Source organism: Diadema setosum, chromosome 2 (assembly GCF_964275005.1).
Source record: "Diadema setosum chromosome 2, eeDiaSeto1, whole genome shotgun sequence".
NCBI lineage: Eukaryota > Metazoa > Echinodermata > Echinoidea > Diadematoida > Diadematidae > Diadema > Diadema setosum.
In genome coordinates, this window is record NC_092686.1 from 30,794,122 (window position 1) to 30,814,892 (window position 20,771).

The window sequence follows — 20,771 nt, forward strand, 5'->3', positions numbered from 1 at the left end:
CTTTTAAAATTTTGACGCGCGCTTACGCGCGCGTAATGATGACCTGTGTAACTAGCGTTAAAAAGTAAGATAGAGCGTGACCTGAACTTCATGTCCACCGAAAATGATACAGAAATGACATCTAGTTATGAAGTTATGATCGATCATGTGACAAGGTCCGAAAATCACAAAATGGCGCCTAGATGACGTCATAGATATGTTACTGTCATGAAAACCTTATTGTGGCTAGATTTTGTCATGAGACATGTTGACTGAAAATGTCATGTTATTTCGTAATGTCATTCTTGAGATATTGACGACACAAAATTGTCCAGAAAGAAAGAAGAATAAAAAAAAAATAAAGAGAGATTTTGACAATCACAATAGGTGATACGCTGATAGCGTATCACCTAATGATTCTTCAGTTATTCAACCAGGTATAACATCATGTTTCAGACTTCAATGACAGAAACATTAAATTTTCTTCATGTTTTGTATATGATCTATGGAAAATTGTGAGGTTATGACATGAATAGCTCTCTCATTTGCATACATCAAACAAAGAATCCAATTGTAAACCAGATCACTGTAGAAGACTGGATTTATTTCAATTAAAGTGTTCTGCTCATCTCTATACTGTAAAAACAAAAAATAAAATGTGCGCATTTTACTTTCGTGAATTTCACACGAGTCAATAATTGTGAAATCAAACTCCACATGAAATTTCTTTTGTACATTATATTTGCATTGAATGCCAGTGGCAATTTGCAAAAATTTCATGCCACAAAAAGAGCTGGTTGGCTCCAGTTCTCAAAAATTTCATGCTGCGAATGTCTTGCTTTACAGTAAAAAACCTGTGTTAGATTAGGAAGGGGTTGGAGCATAGATCCTTTCAATTTAATTGTATATTCCCTTGTGGCAGGAATAGCAAGACTTCAAACTATTTTGCCCCCTCTCTGGCCTTGTGGATGAATATATCAATGGATGAATATAAATATCAATCCTTTGTTGACTTTTAAAGTTACGCTAAAGACGGAGTGACCTTTAGCAACAAATTATGGAGAGAACTGTGTCCTCCACACAGTGTTGATTTGATAACTTATTCAGTGATATCCTTCCGCTGCTATAATCATTTTAGATTGCTCGGTAGCCTCTGGCTCTTACTTGCGAGATGATTTTGAGAGTAACTGAAGAATTGGCATTTCTTCAAATCTGCGATCTTAAGCCAGCAGTTAATGCCGTGACGTGAAAGGAAGATGCAGCACATTCACATTTAAGTGATTGATCGATGACATTGCGCGCAAAAAAATGTTGAGCCTGACAAATGTGCATCCAAATTGAAGGGGTATTTACCTCATATATTGTTTACATGTGGTTTGAGTGAGTGTAGAAATCTCAGACACATTAAAATAGTGAAGTTTTAGGAAAATTGTGCAATTGTTGAAGTTTTTGGTAAAATCCATGTGCCTAAAAATAGCTGGATTCGGGAACTATAGCAATGTGTGATCTTACATTGGAGCACTGATGTTAAGAAAATGCAAAAAAAGTTCATTATTCTATGAAAAGAATACATTCATTTGCACAATCTATAACTGGTATAAGGGCAATACTATTCCCCCTCTACTGGAAGAGGTAAGTAAAGAGCTCTTTCGTTATGCTAGAAAAAGGAAATATGCTGAATTCTCGTTTTTTTTTCTGAAATCATTGATCTGAGCAAGATATTCATATGTTGCTAGGGCTTTTCCATTGGGAGTGGGGTGGAAGAGGGTCATATTAAATGTCAGAATTGATTGTTGGCTGTCTTAAAGTGCTAGTAGCAAGGCAGTCAAATGAGTTAGATGATGATGCAACTACTTTTATCTCTAAACCTCAAAGAAATTTGAATTCAATTTATGATTCTACATGTAGTATTCCAATACCAGAATGCAGTTGTCAGGTTTGATATCAGTGGGAAATGAGAGTGCTCATGCTCATTCACAAAAGATTATTATTATTGTTATTTTTTTATATATTATTATTACTATTATTATTATCATTATCATTATCATCATCATCATCATCATCATTATCATTGCGTTATGCACAGAGAGTAGAGTAGAAATCAGGAAGAAGTTGGTCCTGATCAGCATCAGCTGGAGGAAATTTCAAGCATGATTTCACTCATTTTTGTATTCAAAAGGTGGTGTAAAAATAAGCATCCCAGTTCATTGTATTGTGACACCTCTCAGTGTGGGAGTGATGTGAAGTCACAGATCAGGGGGAAGACTGACTGAATGTGGCGAGTGTGTAAATCAGTTACAGTACAATCGAAGTTGATAAACAGCATTCTGTCAGCACATCAATATGTCTCTATCAGGTACTTGATGCCACCGATCCCGCCCATTCTTCCGGCAGCTTCTTCCTACCCCCCCCCCCCCCCCTCACCTTTCTCCCGTAAAAGAATTTGGAATTACACCATTTCTCCAGACATGTTTAATATAGCACTGGATTCATTCACACACACAATGCGTGACACTGAGAACTGTAGCTGTATTCTACCTTGTATGTAAAAAACCTTGATTCTGTCTCCCATTTGTCGAGTATTTCCTACCTCGCAGACAGGAGATAGCTTGAGTGTCTCGTCGTCCAATTCTTACATGATGCAGCATAATACTCCAGAGGACCTGAAGTAATCAACATGAGAGAGAGAAAAAAACAACAGCAACAACATGGAAAAGCAAAGAGAAGTTCTCGTCACTTGTCATATCCAGAAATGAGGGAATAGTATGAGCTGAAACCTGATGCATGATCCGATACAATGCATGATCCGATGCGATGCAGACTGCCCTGTGCAGCTGAGCATTCCTTGAAATTGGGAAGATACTCACTCGCCTGTGTTAGATTCTGTAACTGCTGATTTGAGTTATTCCACATCTACAAGTGATTTATATGCATGGTGCAGTCCAGTTGTGTCGCCAGTGAGCTGAACTATAGCCAGGCGAGCGATATGAAGTTTGGCGTATTTGATGCAGTGTGAGACCGTGCGGAATTATGTGCCTTTCTTTTATGATTTGGTTGAGAAGAAAACCACAAATGTGAATCTTTAAATAGTCTTTGCAATTAAAAAAGAAAGAAAAGGGTGCTGTAAATCTCAGTAAATGTCAACATTCTTGTATGTATTTGTGACTTTGAGTGTGTTTATGTGTTTGTATGTGTGTGTGTGTGTGTGTGGCCCCGAAATGTACTGATTTGGACTGTCCAGATTTGTAAGCTTGTGAATTTATGGTGGACTCTGTTTTTGTCAATGTTGAGATAAACAGCATATATATCTGTGACACTGACATAGAAGTCAGTGAAACATTCCAAGTATTGCATGTTACATGACTTGTATTTTATTGTGATTACCGCAGCAGCATTTCATGGGGCACATTTTTTGCAACACAAGTTTACATTTGTTCAAATATTTCAAGTTATATTTGTTCAAAAAAAAAAGAAGAGTAAGAGAGAATTGTTTTCACTTGAGAAAGCTGAGAAATTGCTTCTTTTACAATGGCATCACAAAGATGTAATTTGTCGGTGCAGAATGAATGTTTTGAATAGGGTGATTGCAATAACTTTTACCAATATTGAAGTTTTTATCAACAAGTTCTGCAATGAAATGAGACTGTGTGAAGATGATGAGGGCAAAAATGGGTTTGAGTCTGTTGGTTGGGCTCTACATGAACGTATGCGAACTGATATTGGTTAGTCAACTGACCCAGTAATAATCTTATGGGGTTGTTTTCACTGCACTAGCAAATGATTTGCGGAGGATGCAAATGTCATAAAAAAAAGAGGCATAGTTCAACATTTGCGGAAGTTTTTCTCTCAGTATGACCAAACAATGGAGCCAAAAACCATTCTTGTGCAGTTTGTGCATAGTTCTCACGGAGTATGTGCCAATAATCATGCGTGCCATTACTGAACTATGGCTAATCACGAGCACGCACCCTAAAATGTGAACAATGCAAATGTGCTCCAATAATCACATTCACAGGGTAACATGTTTCCAAGGAGAGCTGAAGTCAAATAAATTCGTGTCCCATTCTCCTTCCTTCTTCCTTTCTCAACAGCTGAGAATACTTCTGAACCCCTGTGCAGGTTTGGTGATCTTGGCCAGACTAAAATACAAATGTTGGACTTTGCCATTTTTTTTTTTTTTACTTTCACACCCTTCGCAAATCATTAGCATGCTTTGTGAAGACAGCCCTTGATCAAATGAGATATTGCAATACAGTTCGACTTCGATTATTCGGCCATGTCGGGACCGGCGCTCATTCGGATAAGCGAATTGGCCGGATATGGGAGACACAGTGTTAATGTATATAGCTCCCAGTGCACTGGCAGCTAGGCGGGTAGCGTACCCCGCAACAGCGGTGTCATCTATGCTAGCCTGCGCAAAATTGTAGTCCCTTCTTCACAAAAATAAAGTATATCTTTATGTGAAAATCATACATGTTTTACCTCATTAGATATTGAGAAACCTATCATGCACATCTTGTGAAATTGATTAAATAGATCCATGAAAGTCACTGTTTTTTCTCAATTTTTGGATGAAAAAAAAAAGGTCCTTCACTGTGTGAATGTGTCCGGATAATAGAGATTTCCGGATAAAAGGAGGCCGGATAATCGAGGTCGAACTGTAATTAGATTGTGTTCTTTCTAAACACATGTGGTGAGCTGTATTACTTTCTTTTAAAGTCATTTCTTAAATGATAGAAAAAAAAATACATTTTTTATTTTACCTGTGTTACTTTGAGACAAATGAAGTTACGCAACTGGATACACCTGTACATGCAGTGCATCACATCATGTTGTCATGTATACCTCTCTTCAGTAAAAGTTCTGCTCGTTCACCACTATGTTATTGCTCGTGAGCTATGGTAATCAAGCGTAGGCAAGCATTTAATGCTTGTCAGCCGCTTGACTATGTGCCATGTTAAATATTTAAACAAACAGGCAAACCCACAGAAAACAATTGTATATGATGTGTAAATTTTACATATTCCAGTGTGCACTTTAAAAAGGGCTTTTCGTATCATTCTCTTAGATTTGTCTCTCCTGAAAAGCATTAAGTGTTGGAATCAGAGTGAAAGTGTCTCTCAAAGTTCAGTTTTATTGCTTCTCTCATTTCACAGTGAAGAGATGGCAAAATTTTATTGTCATTTTTCTGAAAATATCATCGTCGCCTCTGCATTGCTGTCTTGAAAAGGAGAAATTTCCTGAATGAGGAATTCATTCTGATTTGGAAGCACTCTCGATACAAAGGCACATGTAGCTGTAAGAAGATGTGGGTAAATGCAATGAACAGTGTGAATGCTTTTCTGTGGGGCTGTGATTGAAGCATGTATTTGTGAAATGCAATATATCCACGTGAATGCCACTAGGTCTTCCAACTGGGTGTTGGTTGGACTCTAAAAATAGCTGGTTTGGTCATTTTTCATTCCAAGACTTCACTTGTGCAGTGTTTTCTTGTAATATATATAAGCCTATGTTTTGTAATGTTACTATCAAATGTCATATTGCCTTGTGGGCTTGTGGGAAGCACTTTTTTTTTCATTGACTCAGCCACAGGGAAAGGTGAATTAAAGGACAGTGTGTATTGATGCATTGTCTTCTGCAGGGAAAGACTATGCTCTCTAGTAAATCTAGAGAAGTTGTATGTTTATATTTATATAAAATTTCTCTTTTTTTCAAAGTTTTACCTGGCCAAAACTATAAAAAATAAAAAAAAATGATTTCTCATAAATCCCACCTTCTGAAGCCTGCTTTTGATGGCATTTGAAATTGGTTATGTTGAATCTGGGATTGCAAGAGCTGTGATTTATTATGAATATGAATAGTTATAAACTTTCATCACACAGGCATGAACTTTTCACTGACCTGTTTGCATTCTATCTAAGCAACTTGTCCTCTTGTGAAAAGAACTAGTGTGTTACTCCCAAGAATTAGTCTAAGAGCTATAGACAGACTTTTTTTTATCCCATTGAGAATGTACTGATTTTGCTTTAAAACGCATTTCCCATAGACACCTGCCTGAGTAGTATTGGGACTCGTCTTCCTCAACAGGTTCAAATCTTGGTTAATATGTTTACACAATAAAGAATAATTTTTGTTTTGCGTGTAACTCTGTAGTCTGGTGAGCAAGATGGCCGATGTTACTGTCATCTGTATGACATCATATTCACTCTTAATTCCTTGCCCAGTCATCAGTTTCCTTTATGATTAGATCAAAATGAATTGCAGATATTATGGTAGCTAACATTTTCTTATTTTTGAGATTATATGCTTGTGCATGGCAAAGTGTCATTAAGGGCGTTCAGACTGGAAGCAGGGGAACAAAGTGTTTCTTCACATCCTGGGGCTGTCAGGGGAAGATATGAGGCGACTGGCTGATTGATTTGATAGAAGTTTCTGCCAGCAAGCAAACTCCCACAGGTGTTTTTACCAGCATAAACAGTGGACAAAGAGAAAAATGGAAGTTTCATTGCTGTTGTTTTATTTTGCCAGTATAGAAAAGCATGATGAGAGAGAGAGAGAGGGAAAAAAAAAGACTGCATACTTTGAAATAGAGGTTTATTTATTTATACCCCAAGCTTGAAAACAACTTGATTTATGGCTAAAACTGGCATTTTTCCTTCTGACATTTTTCATCACTGACACTTTACCTCTAATGACAGTGTTGTGTCAAACCAATCATCTGTTGGGATTTATATGTGTGTGTGTGTGTATGTGCATACATATATATATATATATACATGTATATATATATATATATATATATATAATATATAATATATATATATATATAATATATAATATACATATATATAAATGTATATGTACATATATATGTATGTATATATATATATAATATACATATATATAAATATATATGTACATATGTATATATATATATGTATATATGTATATATATATATATGTACATATGTATATGTATATAGTATATATGTATATATATATATATGTATATATGTATATATATATATATATATATATATATATATATATATATATATGTATATATATATATGTATATGCATAAATATATATATACATATACACCCATATTTAGTATTATTTTTTCAGGTTTGGTTATGTATGTTATTTTATGAGTTATGATTTACCATCTGTAAAATTTTTGAATGCAATATTTCCTTTATCTGTTCAGTCAACATTATACGACTTTAATAATGACAAACAATTTCCAATCTCATCATCAACCCCCTTACAGTATGATTTCATCTTTGACTGCTTCTGCGACCTTTGGCCTCAGGAGGAGTACCGTCTGACGATCCGGTCGCTGCCAGTAGATTTTGAGAACCAGTCTCTCATTGATGACAGTAGCTACGTGGAAGACTTTGTAGTGCCAGGTGAGCCAGAATTGAGAGTGCAAATCTACACCAAATTCAAGATGATGTCTGTAGAGCAACATCATACAAATGGAATCACAGATATTTCATCAATTTGTCCTTTAAAGGCAACCAAAACCCAGAGAGAAATGTGGATTGAGTGAAAGCAGCAACATTATTGGAACACATCATTGAAAGTTTGAGGAAAATCGAACAACAGTGTAAAGAAAATTTAAAAGGAATTCCACAAAAATTCATTTTTCATGAAAATTAAACACATTCCTTCAACTTGATACTGACATATGTTAAGGGTAGCAATTATTCACCCTGCTTTCTGAAAGCGGTTAGTCAAGTGCTCTTTCATTATGCTAGAAAAGTGAATTTTTGTGGAATTCCCTTTGTATTTTCTTTTTATTGTTGTCTACACATGATGCCATAACCTATAGTAGTCTCCTCATCCAGCGGTTCCAACACCAAAACTTTAAAAATTCATAACTTTTGCATCGATTGTCTGATTTTCCTCAAACTTTCACTGATGTGTTCTACTAATGCTGCTGCTTTCACTCAATCCACATTTCTCTTTGGGTTTTGGTTTCCTTTAATTCAAAAAAAGTTTTTGCATCTTATAATTAATGTGTTTTCAAATGATAATGATTGGTCTTTACCACATTAATATACAAATCAGGAGGAGTGATGATGGCAACAGCTAACATCTATCCTCTCAGTATGTGAAGAAAAATGAATAAAAAAAAAATCATGTTTAAAGTCAATGATTTAGCAATCAAAAACTTTTCCCCTTGCATGTCATTTTGCTCAGTTATAGCAAAGTAACAGAAATTTGAGGCAGAGAATGCAGGTTTTTCTTCATGATTTCTAATGATAAAAAGGAAATCAAATCTGTGAAGATTTGTGTATTGTGTGTGTGTTTGTGTGTGTGTGTGTGTGTGTGTGTTTGTGTGTGTGTGTGTGTTATAGGTCTATGTGATATTTATTAGGACGTGACGTCATCCCGTCCACCTTTGGGTGTGGGGTTGCTGTTGGCATCATTGATTTGTGAACATTTCTGAAGTTCTAACATCCCAGGACCTTCTTGATATTTTTAAAAGTCCAATTGTGATGAAACCCCTTTAGTATCCATCTTATTATTTGATTCAACTCTATTACAGCCAGCTTGTGCTTGGAGTGGATTGGTACTTCAAGTGCAGTATGGTAGTGGTGGTGGGGGGGGGGGGTGCGCAATGCAAAGCTGATACATGTATAGCTACTCTCTTTGAAGTCTGTAAAAAAACAAAAACAGTAATAAATGAATTTCCCCCTCCCCCCCCCCCCAAAAAAAAGAGAGAAAAATCAGTATACCACGCTGTAAGAGAAATTACCCGTACTCACTAGCTTTCACGGCTTTCACATTTTATCTTGTCAGATTTGTATTCCTTACCTTGTGTATGCAGACTTTCTTTGATGGAAAGAAAAAAAAAAATACCTCAAAAAGATTACAAACATACAAGAGGATAAAGCTGTGAAGCACATTAACATCACCTACAATCGAAACCTGATATGCAGCTGCTATTTTTCTCAGTGTAAACCTTTTGTATCACTTCTGTGCACATTATCAAACAATGTTTGCAGTCAATCCCAAAGCATGCCTGATTTTTCTAGAAACACAAATTGGTACGGCTATAGACTAACCTGAGGGGAATCCTCTTTGATAGTGCCAGGTCTTCCATCAAGGTAGGAAGGAACAACTTGACAATGAGGAATTTTTCAGTCATTTTTTTTTTTTTTTTTTTGGGGGGGGGGGGGAGGGATTCCATGCATTATGTAAAGCTCAAGATAGGTTTTAACTAAAGACAAAAACTCATAGAAAATCATGTAGCCTGATATATATATAAAAAGAAGTAATTGCTAATAACACACAACTGGATGTGGTCATGTGATACTAATTGGTGGCTATTTTATGTGGCAAAAAAAAAAATACTGCAGAAATTTGTAGGTAGGATGTTTGATCATTATGAGATTTTCTTTGCCAAAATTTACTTAAATTTCTTTGCCAAAATTTACTTAAAATTTAAAAATTACAATTGTATATGATCTGGTTGATATCTTTCTTACCTTTTCTGTTAAATCATGAGTGAAGCATCAGGTTTTTCAATCTCTTTCTTTCCATCTTTTACAAAAAACTATGCTGAGAATTTCTGACAGATTTCTTTTTTTTTTTTTAACTAAGATATTGCCAAATATTCTGACAATAATACTACCTTAATATTCCATCAGCTAATTGGCAGTGTTCCAGACATCTTTTGAAATGACTTTATGAGTTAGGGGTGGGGGGGGGGGGTTGGTGGTGGAGGGAATCAGTTGGAAATGAAATATTGCCTTTTATTTCTTCATTTCTTTGTGAGGGGTGGAAGCACTCAACCCCGGGTGTATTTCAACGATTGGTTTGCTTCAGTTGTTGAAAGAAATTGTAACTCAGCTGACAGCGTGTCAGATTTATTGGCTCTCCGAGCAGATATTTTCTCTTGCACTGCGCGCACATTTGCAGAAAAGATCTGAACCAGTGTTGCAATGAAACAACGCTTGGGTGCAGCTCTGAAGCAGTACCATAACAAGTGCATTCACTCTGCTCTCACTCTCCTTGAGCAAGTTTGATGGCATCCTGTGATGTAGTACATTTATATTGCTGAATAGTTAGTTATTCCTACACTAAAGCATATTTTCTCATAATACACGATTAATCCAGTTTTGTGATTCTACTTTGGGCATGAGCAGAAAAAAGGTCATTTATATCAACAGACAAGTTGGTTTTTGAATTCACTGAGATATTAAAGCATCTGTGATAATATACTTGTGTAATTCTGCCTGCTAGTACGTACATCCACTTTACAGCAAGCCTAGTATTTGGCAATATTAAAAGAAAAGAATACATTCATTAATTTTTCATTTGTATATACAAATTCAAGGATGCCGATGAATTACTTCTCTTGCAGTAGTGAAAAAAAAAGAAAAATGAAAAAATGTAATTTTTAAAAAAATTAATTCAAGTAGTCTTCTCCTTACATAGCTATCCAATAATGTTTTCATTCATCAAATTGCACATCTTTGCATAAGTCTAGCCTCATCTTTCAATGAAAGGCCATTCAAAATTTGCAAGTCAAACCCAAAAGCGAGTTCAGTATTACTGGTAATTATTCTATCTGTCTCATCTCCTTAATAAATGTGTAGCCTATGATGTTGTTACCACCCTCTCCCAAACTAATCCACAGTTCCTACTAGATTTCAGGTTTGATTTATCCAGAAATGCCTTTCCTGTCCTCTATGAACTCAGTAGTTCATGGGGGTCTTGTAAACAGAAGGATTAACCACTAATCAAAGCAATTAATCAGCATTCCTTACATAATGCTCAATTTCTGGTTGGTCAAGAGGTAGCTTTTGATTAATGGCTTCTATTTCCCTCATGGTTATACAGTCATTTAGAAACCCAGTAGCATGGGGATACTATGGAATGGGAAGGCTGGCCCAGCTGGGATATACAGTATGTCCCCCCCCCCCCCCCCCCCAAAAAAAAAAAAAAAAAAAAAAAAAAAAAAAAAAAAATTACACTCAGATTTTTGCATTGATAATATACAAATGATGCACAGGATAGAGTGTGTTAGTGAAGGTGCGGCGCTCTCGAGAGTATTGACAATGGTGCGACATGCACGAGGCGTAGCCGAGTGCATGTTTGCAACCGTTGTCAATACTCGAGAGAGCGCCGCACCTTCACTAACGCCACGAAATAATCCTGTGCATCATTTGTTTTATAAAATGGGTCGAAAACTAACAGCATTTTACGTACCTTTGTGGGTCAATACCAGTCAGCTACATGTAGCACTCGCTCAAAAGTCAAGATGTCCGAAGATGTTCGTCCCAAACATTTACGCACGTCGCACTCGGAAATCCCGCACATAAGTACTGTACGTACGTACGTACGTATAAGAGTATACGTACGCCACGTACTGTTATGCACATAAAGGCCGCCGGCTGTTGTGGCAGCCCGCGGCCCGAACTAGAAGTTGTTTACAGGATTGACAGCGCGTATAGTAGCGCGTGACGCACTTGTAACAACTGATTGAGTGCGCACTGCTGGTGTAAACATTGTGACGTACGTCAGGCCAGGGAGGTGGAAGAGAGACTCTTCTTAGTGCATACCTGAAGAAATTAATGCACGCACACGTGACTCATTTCAGCGCTTTCAATTGGCTACATTCTTGAACCCATTTTATAACACCCAATATGATTAAATTGTCTGAATGCTTCTTCATCGTCTTAAAATATAACATCTTAGCTCTATTTTGCAGAAAACCCCATTCAATTTGGTTATTAAGCGGTCACAGAGAAATGTAGATTCCAAGTTTAGCACTTGGATGCTCTTGTGTGTGAACACAATAGACAGAACTTGGAGGGAAGAGATTCCTGACATGCTCTACAAAACTGGTCACTTCTCTTTGACCACGGAAGCAAATCAAATGGGGTTTTCTGTAAGATGTAGGCATTGAGTTATAGTTTTGTACCCCGAAATTGTATCTGGATTGATTCACTGTTTTTAAAGTTATCATTGCGGAGGGTCCCGTTGTAATTTCTTGGGGGGCATACGTTATTTGAGAATGCCCAAAACGAATTGTGTAAAGCTTTCTCACTGATCTAGGATGTATTGAAGTACACGCACAGCCAAAGAATCTCCACTGCAAGTCGGCTGTTACTGATGAGCGTACACGTCGATGCACATTCTCACCGACGGGATCTATTTGCGGTTTTCCTATATACCCTGGTGGTCAGCGAATGAGGATTGATTCCATGTCGCACCATTCTGCCGTGTCTTTCTTGAGTCAGCTACAACCTCTCCCCCAATGCTAGCTTTTTAACTCCTAGATAACAGATCAGTCATATCTTTCATCATTTGTTTCCATACGGGTGGTGGATCCCCATAAATTTTATGCGCAATACACCCAGTCTCTATAAGAAACAGAGTAACCATGCATATTTCTCAATGGATGCATTCATCCGCTCGCCTCTGGTGTTCAATTGAGGTTTCCTAACGACTTTCTGGGAGATTTGGGCCGATGATAAATGCAAAGTTGTTTTGATTATGGGGTTAGAAAAGGCAACCTGAAATTTCGAAAAAAATTGTAATCTCTAAGCATTTGAGACAGAAATACATTTCTGTGGAGATGATAAATTAAAGTCATTTTGAAACGTGTTTATAGCTTGGACATGCCCATGCTAATTATGTGATCTCTACTTCTTCAGTCAGACAGGGCAATGGAGCTACACAATGATAAGGTCTTCCTCAACATAGAAATGATAAATGCAACAATGCAAGAAACGCGATCCAAGAGGCCCTTTGCAAATGCGTTTTGATTGTGGGTATTGAAACGTGTTTCAAATTCAATCACGAGAAAGATGGTAAATGTAGCAAGTGCTCTGACAGGATTCTATATTCCTGAGCAATACATTTATCAGCACAATTCACACATCTGAGTGTGAGATTACCACAGGCTCTCTAGTTGTAAAATGAACATGTTCCTGTAAATTCCAAATGTTTTCTCCTAACCCATGATAAATGACTGACTAATCCTGTTTGGAGGGAAAAACGAAATTTCTTTCAGTTTTTAAACAGTTGAATGTCAGTTATCAACTGGTATACTTTTTTTTTTATTATTTCAAAGGTAACTTGGAAACTGGATTGGCATGTCAATGTTCAGCATTTGTTGTTGAGACCTTGCCCTTTCATGTCTAGGTGAAAACTAGATTTTGTATTACATTGACATCTGTACAGTTCCACGCTGATGGTGTCAAAGTAAATGACGTCTTCTGTCAGACCAGTTTGGCAAGAAAAAAAAAAAATCCCCCAAATTCTGATCACTTCGGCAGTATGTTTGCAAGGACTGTATTGTGGATCTTGAGTTTAGTTCACTGTAGGATTCGCTCTCCAGTCGTCCACTTGTAGACAATTCCCATTTCTGCAGATTGTGCCGTGACGATGCACATATTGGAGCTACTATTCCTGGAGATACGTAGACGAATGTCTTGAGTGGCTTATCATCTGTTTTTGTTTTGTTTTTGTTTGTTTGTTTGCTTGTTTGTTTGGTTTTTGCCTGAAGTAAATTTCAGAGCCTGGGAATAGATGTCATCAAAGCTTTACTCCAATGGACAGTGTTCATCCTTTTTGGATGAATTATTGAATTTTTAGTCTATGATTGAAAAATCCGAAATAGATTTTGATCAGGATTACCAGCCATGCAGTAGAGAAAACATCAAAACCTGAAGCCTAGAAATACCAAATATTACTATTACATAGGTTGTGTTGGACTGCACTTTCAGAATAACTTCATCTTGAGGCATATGACAATTCATTTTTCAGTTTTCTCACTACCATTATTCAAACATAATCTCCTAAATTGCTTTAAAAATAGCAGAATAGGTAAAATTTGTGTGCAAGTCAATATAAGACTAGTAATTGTTATATCATCACCTGCATTAAAGGTCCTTTATCCCTTTTGTGCAAATGTCACACGATTTAGCATGGTTGAAAAATAATGTCTCTCAACATCATGTATGAAATTCTATGGTAATACACCTGAGTTTTTGAAACAAAAAAAGGAAAAGAAAAACTGATTCAATGTCACTTGAGAATGTGCTCCTCTTGTACAGAGAATTACGGTTGATTTTTTTTTTTTTTTTTTTTTGGGGGGGGGGGGTCTGGAAAAATTAACTGGAAATCTGTAGTATTTAATCCTTCTCCAACATAAAGAAGTTTCCAGTTTTATTCTACGTACTTCTACAATACACCAGTCTGTGAAAGGAATCTGATTTTCTTTACAAAAAGGGACACACAACCTTTAATTTGTTTGTGTGTCTGTGACCGTGGTCAATTGTTTTTTAAAAACATATCAAGCTTCTAAATCCCATAACTGTTTTCATCAGATTTTACTAAATCAAAGTTATGTTTGATTGATTTCAAAGACAAATTGAACATGGAATTATATTTCAGTTAAAAGCAGCTATTAGTTACGTTCAGACGGGAGCCCTTAACCTCGAAGTTAGGAAACTTCGAGGTTAGAGCTTGTAGTTCGGGACCGTGAAGACGCACTCGTAGTTAGCAAACCTCGAGGTTTGCTCGATGTTTCGAGCCACAAGAAATCTTATGGTTAGCGCTCTAACCACGAGCCGCGGGGGGTCCCCACTCGTAGTTAAGCACCGTGTGGACACAAAAAACAACAAACTCGAAGTTGAGAGTGACCTCGCCGTAATATCCAGCCCCCACAATTTCCCTCTGCTTCCGGGTCAACCTCCCAAACGTACACCACAAATACGCTACACGTGAAAAACCTATGACGCACGACACAACAACATCATCTTTTCTTCCCATGCGCTTGATCTCTGAAACTGAACACGTCGAACTTGCTACTGTATTCTATATTCTTCTCTGACGCTAAAAAAAAATGTTTTCAACGAATATCTTCACAAAGGCATAAAGTCATCAGAGCAGTGCTATCTCGCTGCATACCATGACAGAGAAAAAGAGTACCTGTTAGCAAGTCCGACAGGGTTGGACTAAAGAATAAAATGATAGACGTCTTATTAGCAGTGTGGGCTGAAACTTCCGGTATTGTGGTTTTAACATCGAGTGGAACCCACTCTGGAACCCACTCGTAGTTACGAGGGGGGGGGGGGCAGAAGCTGAACCTCGAGGTTTCGTAACCTCGAGGTTAAGATTCGTCGTGTGGACACACGTCGTAGTTAGGGGGCAAGAGCTAAACCTCGAGGTTAGGGCCTGCCGTCTGAACGTAACTGTAGTTAAAACCTTGCCCTCCCATATCGTTAGGTGAAAAAGCCGATTTTGTATTGCATTGACATCTGTACAGCTTTTCACTGACAGTGCCAGAATAAATGATACTTTCTGTCAGACCAGTTAGGCAAGAAAAAAAAAAATCCCCCAAGATCTGATCACTACAACAGTATGCTTACAAGGACTGTATCTCAGATCTGGAGTTTATTTCAGTGTTCGAGTTCATTTTCCAATTGGCTACTTGTACATGTAATTAACTCCCCTTTTTGCAGATTGCGTAGTGATAGTGTGCAAATTGCAGCTACTGTTCATACGGTGTGTGTGTTCCTTTTTGTAATGGAGCCATGTAATAAGATGCAGAGAGGTGACTGTGATCATGTTTTTTTCTCTTTGGTTCCTACAAATTTAGTTTATCTTTTAATAACTGCATGCAATTATTATGTGATATATAATCAAAGCATGATGATATTATAAAACAAAAGTGTTATATTTGTTCACTCTATCTGAGAAGTTGATGATACGTAAACATAAATAGTATCGCTGAAAGTATGCCATCAATGAATTTATCAGTCCTGCATGACTTGTGATGTGAATTTCTGTGCATACTTCCTCAATCTTCCAGCTCCCTCCCATGCCATGATTGTGTTTGGCAGATATGTTCTTCATGGATTGATTGATAATGTTCAATAATAATAGTAATAAAGGACATTTATATTGCGCAGCTACTTTAATAATATACTCTACTGCGCATTACAAAATGACATGCATACAAGAAATTCAAACAGAAAATACATTACTTCAAGAGATGACTTTTTAACCTGACCTTAAATGGATGGTACAGTATTGGTGGAGATGAAAATTGGGCTTTTTGATTTTTGCGAGATACCAAGAAAACACTTATGATATAGTACAGAGCATACCATTTTAAGAGGAATTCAAAGTTTATTTGATGAAAATCGGGTTCGGAATGACTGAAACATCCAAAAACAAAGTAAAACAAAGCAATTGTAATAAAGTGTGGGTCCCACACTTTATTAGAATCGCTCTTTTTTTGGATATCTCAGCCATTTCAAAACCAATTTTTATCAAATAAATGTTGAATTCCTCATAGATTTACATGCTCTTTCATATTTTATAAGAGGTTTCTCATTAGGCGCGGTCAGACTGGCAAAAGATTGAGAAGTTTAAGATCGCGAAGTTTGGGCCATTGGTACGCACGCAAGCAAGAGTGCGCCGTCCGATGGCTAGTGATTGTGACGTAACAATGCGCATCTGCACATGTCAATGACCTCGCGCTTCGGAGGCACCGCCCACAAACAGATCGAGAAGTTTCGCGGGAAGTTTCGCAGGAAGTTTGCGGTCACACTGGCAAAACTTCGAGATCTTAAAGATCGCGATCTTAAACTTCTCGATCTTTTGCCAGTCTGACTGCGCCTAGTATCTCACCAAAATGTTAGAAACCCTTTAAAGGGATCGCATAGTTTTGGTTGAGACCTAATTTCAGGTTTCTAACATTTTTAGGTGAGATAATGAGAAACCTCTTATCGAATATGAAAGGGCATGTAATTCCATGAGGAATTCAACGTTTATTTGATGAGAATTGGTTTTGAAATGGCTGAGATATCCAAAAAAGAACGATTCTAATAAAGTGTGGGACCCACACTTTATTACGATCGCTTTGTTCTACTTTGCTTTTGAATGTTTCAGTCATCCCAAACCCGATTTTCATCAAGTAAACTTTGAATTCCTCCGATGGTATGCTCTGTACTATTTCATAAGTGTTTTCTTGGTATCTCACAGAAAGTTAAAAGCCCAATTCTAATCTCCACCAAAACTGTACCATCCCTTTAAACTCATTAATTGTAACTGCTTGTCTTACAAACAAAGGGAGATTATTCCATAATTTTGGTGCAGCGTACAAAAATGCCCTGTCACCAAGAGTAACTTTTGATTTCCCTGATGGATATTTCAATAATGTTTGGTCCTGTGAACTTCGAAGATGATACAATGTTTGAAATGAAACCAAGAAGGGCATTATTGTAAAAAAAAAAAAGGGGGCAAAATTTCAAGTTACAGACACACACATAGTTGTGCAGAGAGCATACTATTGAAAGCACATGTTTTCATTCTATGCTCACATAACATACAGAAGACGTCTAAAGGTCAGCAAACCCAGTGTATAAATTCAATGTGATGGAGGGACTCCTTCAGTATTTACTCAGGAATCAAACGTAGGGTAGTGGTTTAGATCAATTTCCAAGGTCATATTCTTACTTCTCGGTGACATATAGCTACGGATGACTCAATCAGTGTTTCATGTAATCATGATATTTTCGTAATGTATGTCTGAGAAGTTACATTGTCCCAATGTCAGGACTGTTTGTGTTTGCAGCTTCAAATTCAAGGGCTACTGGGTCATGTTCAAACATGTGGAATTTCTTAATTTTGCATGAACGAGAGAGGTAATGTAACAATTGTAGCAAATGTGGTTGATAGATAGGAGTATTTCTATTTTCAGGGCTGTTTGTTTATCATTGTTGTCATCATAATCATTCATATAGCCAAGATGATCGTGAAAGTCAAGTATAAAGAATATGAGGATGAAGTGTACCATGATGTGTTAAAGCAGAATCATAATGTTTAACATGTGATCTTTCTGAGTAGCAAGGTCCTTTGCAGGGTTTTTTTTTTTTTTTATTAAAAATGCACTGAAAGTGAAAGAGAACTTTAGATACCTGGTAACTTGCAGCATGAGTAAATGAGTGATAGAAATGTACGAGGCAGTGCATGCCTTGCATCGACTGTAAAACTACTAATTTTCCAAGATTCGCGAAATTGAAAGGCATGAGAAAGGTCTTGTCTTTTGATATACGTATGCATTGAATGCCAGTAGCAGTTCGCGAAAATTGCATGCCGCAGATAGAGCTATCTGCTCCAATATGCAAAAAAAAAAAAAAAAATATTTCCGGTTTTCGAGTAATTTGATATTCTCCAAGAGTGGCTCCAAACTGTACTTCAAAGCTGGCTTTGACATTAACCCTCGTACTGTGCCCATATTTTCTAACTTACTGTGGAGTGCCATCTGTGCATATTTTCACGTATTCTACAAGCTTTCATCAGTGTTTGGTCTTTTGGTTACAAATGCTTATTGAGATAAATGGATTGCATTGCATACATGTGCAATGGATTGCATTGCAGGAGTCACGTAATCCTAGGCATACAAAGTTTACATGTTTGTAAATTAGTCTTTTGTTGGAGTCAACCAGCATTCCTTGGGTAGGCCTACACTAAATCTTCAAAAAAGTATTAACTGAAAGTGTCAATATCACACAAGCATGGGCTGAAAATTCGTGGGTCCATGAAGGGTAAATAAATAGTAGTAAAATCTGGATTAAAAAAAAGGCAAAGGATCGTTTTCAGCTCAATTGTGTATTCAGTCTGATTGCAGAACATTGATGACATAGACTTGTAGAGTGGGTCTTTTTTTCCCCCTTTTGTAGTGGATTGGGGTCCAAGGTACACCTGTGTGCAAACAGCGTTACCGTGGCGATGCGATGTAATGTACAGCAGACACTTGATGTGCAGCCAAGACACACTTTTTTTCTCCCTCCCATTCATGTTTCTTGTTGAGTTGCATCAAAGCAGGGAGGTTTTAGAGAAGAAGAAACAAGAATCTCTCCTTTTTTTTGCCCATGCTCGTACATCGGAGAAGTTGTGCACTGTATTGACAGTGTTAATGGATTGTTTTGACAAAAGACAGTATTCATTTAAAAGTATTTAGTGTACAGAAAACAGGACATGCAAACAAAAAGTGGTGAAAAATTGTACTTTGACTGTAAAATGCCATTGAACATGCATTTAGCCAATTACTTAAAGAGATTTCATATTGAGGTACTTAACCTGGTGAACAAAAGTATGAACAATTGTGATGACATAAATGGTATCCCGGGGTACCAAACTAAAATCAGCCATTTTGTTGAATTATTTATCTTTATCTCGCCCACCGGAGGTGAAGGCGAGACTAAGGGATCCAAATGGCGTCCGTCCGTCGTCCGTCACAAATGTTTACCTGCAAGACTCTCTTATGATGCATAACTTGGCAACTGTTACAGCAATGGCAGCCACACTTGAGTGATAGAAGCACTAGGGGTATCTTCATGTTATGGTGTTGTCGGAGGTCATGTGATGATGTCAAAGGTCATTTGAGGTCATATATATATATATAGTACAGTTGAACCTCTCTTATCCGGCCTCCCTTTATCCCGATCTCTCTATTATACGGACGCAATCTCGCCGTGATTTTTTTTTTTTTTTTTAATAATTACGGGAAGAAAGAGGGATTCCCAACTCCTTGAGAACTCCTACACAAACACACATGAATTACATATTACTTCCAACATTAACGTACACCTCTATTTTGGGGTCTGTTACTGAGTGTAACAATGAAAAGGTTGCAGTATACACATTACTACATGTGGTACTACAATGGGCTACATCAGTAGGACCTACATGTGTATGTATAATGTACATGTATAAAGCATTGAGTCTCCCGTATCCGGCCAAATCCCTTATCCGGATGAGCCCCGGTCCCGACTTGTCCGGATACGAGAGCTTCAACTGTATGTGCAAGACTCTCTTTTCAATGTTAAAGTTTACCTGCAAGACTCTCTTTTGACAAATAATTTCACATAAGTTGCTTGGATTACAACCTAACTTGGGTCATAGATGCACTGGGGGTACCTTCATGTTGTGGTGCCGTAGGAGGTCACAGGATAAGGTCAAAGGTCATTTGAGGTCATACGTTAAAGTTTACTTGCAAGACTCTCTTATCACACGTAACTCGACACATGTTGCTACAATGGCAATCAAACTTGGGTGATGGATGCACTGGGGGTACCTTCATGTTATGGTGCCATAAGAGGTCACATGATAAGGTCAAAGGTCGTTTGAGGTCATATGTTAAAGTTTACTTGCAAGACTCTCTTATCACACGTAACTCAACACATGTTGCTACAATGGCAATCAAACTTTGGTGATGGTAGATGTCTCTTGGGAAGTTGAAGGTTTCCACAAGGTCAAAGGTCACAGACAGGGGTCAGCGAACTTTTAGGGCCCAATGTTACGTAAGTTTTTAGGGCGCATTTCGTTTATGGCTCATAACTTTTGATCCCTTTGTCCGTTTGTGACCAAACTTGGATGGAAGATGTCCCTTGGGGAAGTGAAGGTCGTCACAAGGTCAAAGGTCACATACAGGGGTCAACAAACTTTTAGGGCCCAATGTTATGTTTTTAGGGCACGTTTTGATTGTGGCTCATAACTTTTGATCCCTATGTCCGTTTGTGACCAAACTTGGACGGTAGATGTCCCTTGGGGAGTTAAAGGTCATCACAAGGTCAAAGGTCACAAAAAGGGGTCAACAAATTTTTAGGGCCCAATGTTAAGTTTTTATGGCGCATTTCGATTATAGCTCATTACTTTTGATCCCTCTGTCCGTTTGTGACCAAACTTGGATGGTAAATGTCCCTTGGGGTGTTGAAGGTCACCACAAGGTCAAAGGTCATAAGCAGGTCAAT

General features: G+C 37.5%; 1 protein-coding gene across 1 annotated transcript in view; it reads left to right on the top strand.

Annotated features, from left to right (window-relative positions):
• LOC140244028 (uncharacterized) overlaps positions 1-20,771 on the top strand; it is a 130,855-nt gene that overhangs the window by 56,512 nt on the left and 53,572 nt on the right. The window contains exon 5 of the mRNA XM_072323683.1: positions 7,253-7,391. Coding sequence (XP_072179784.1) covers positions 7,253-7,391 — 139 coding nt within the window. The remainder of the gene's footprint in view (positions 1-7,252; positions 7,392-20,771) is intronic.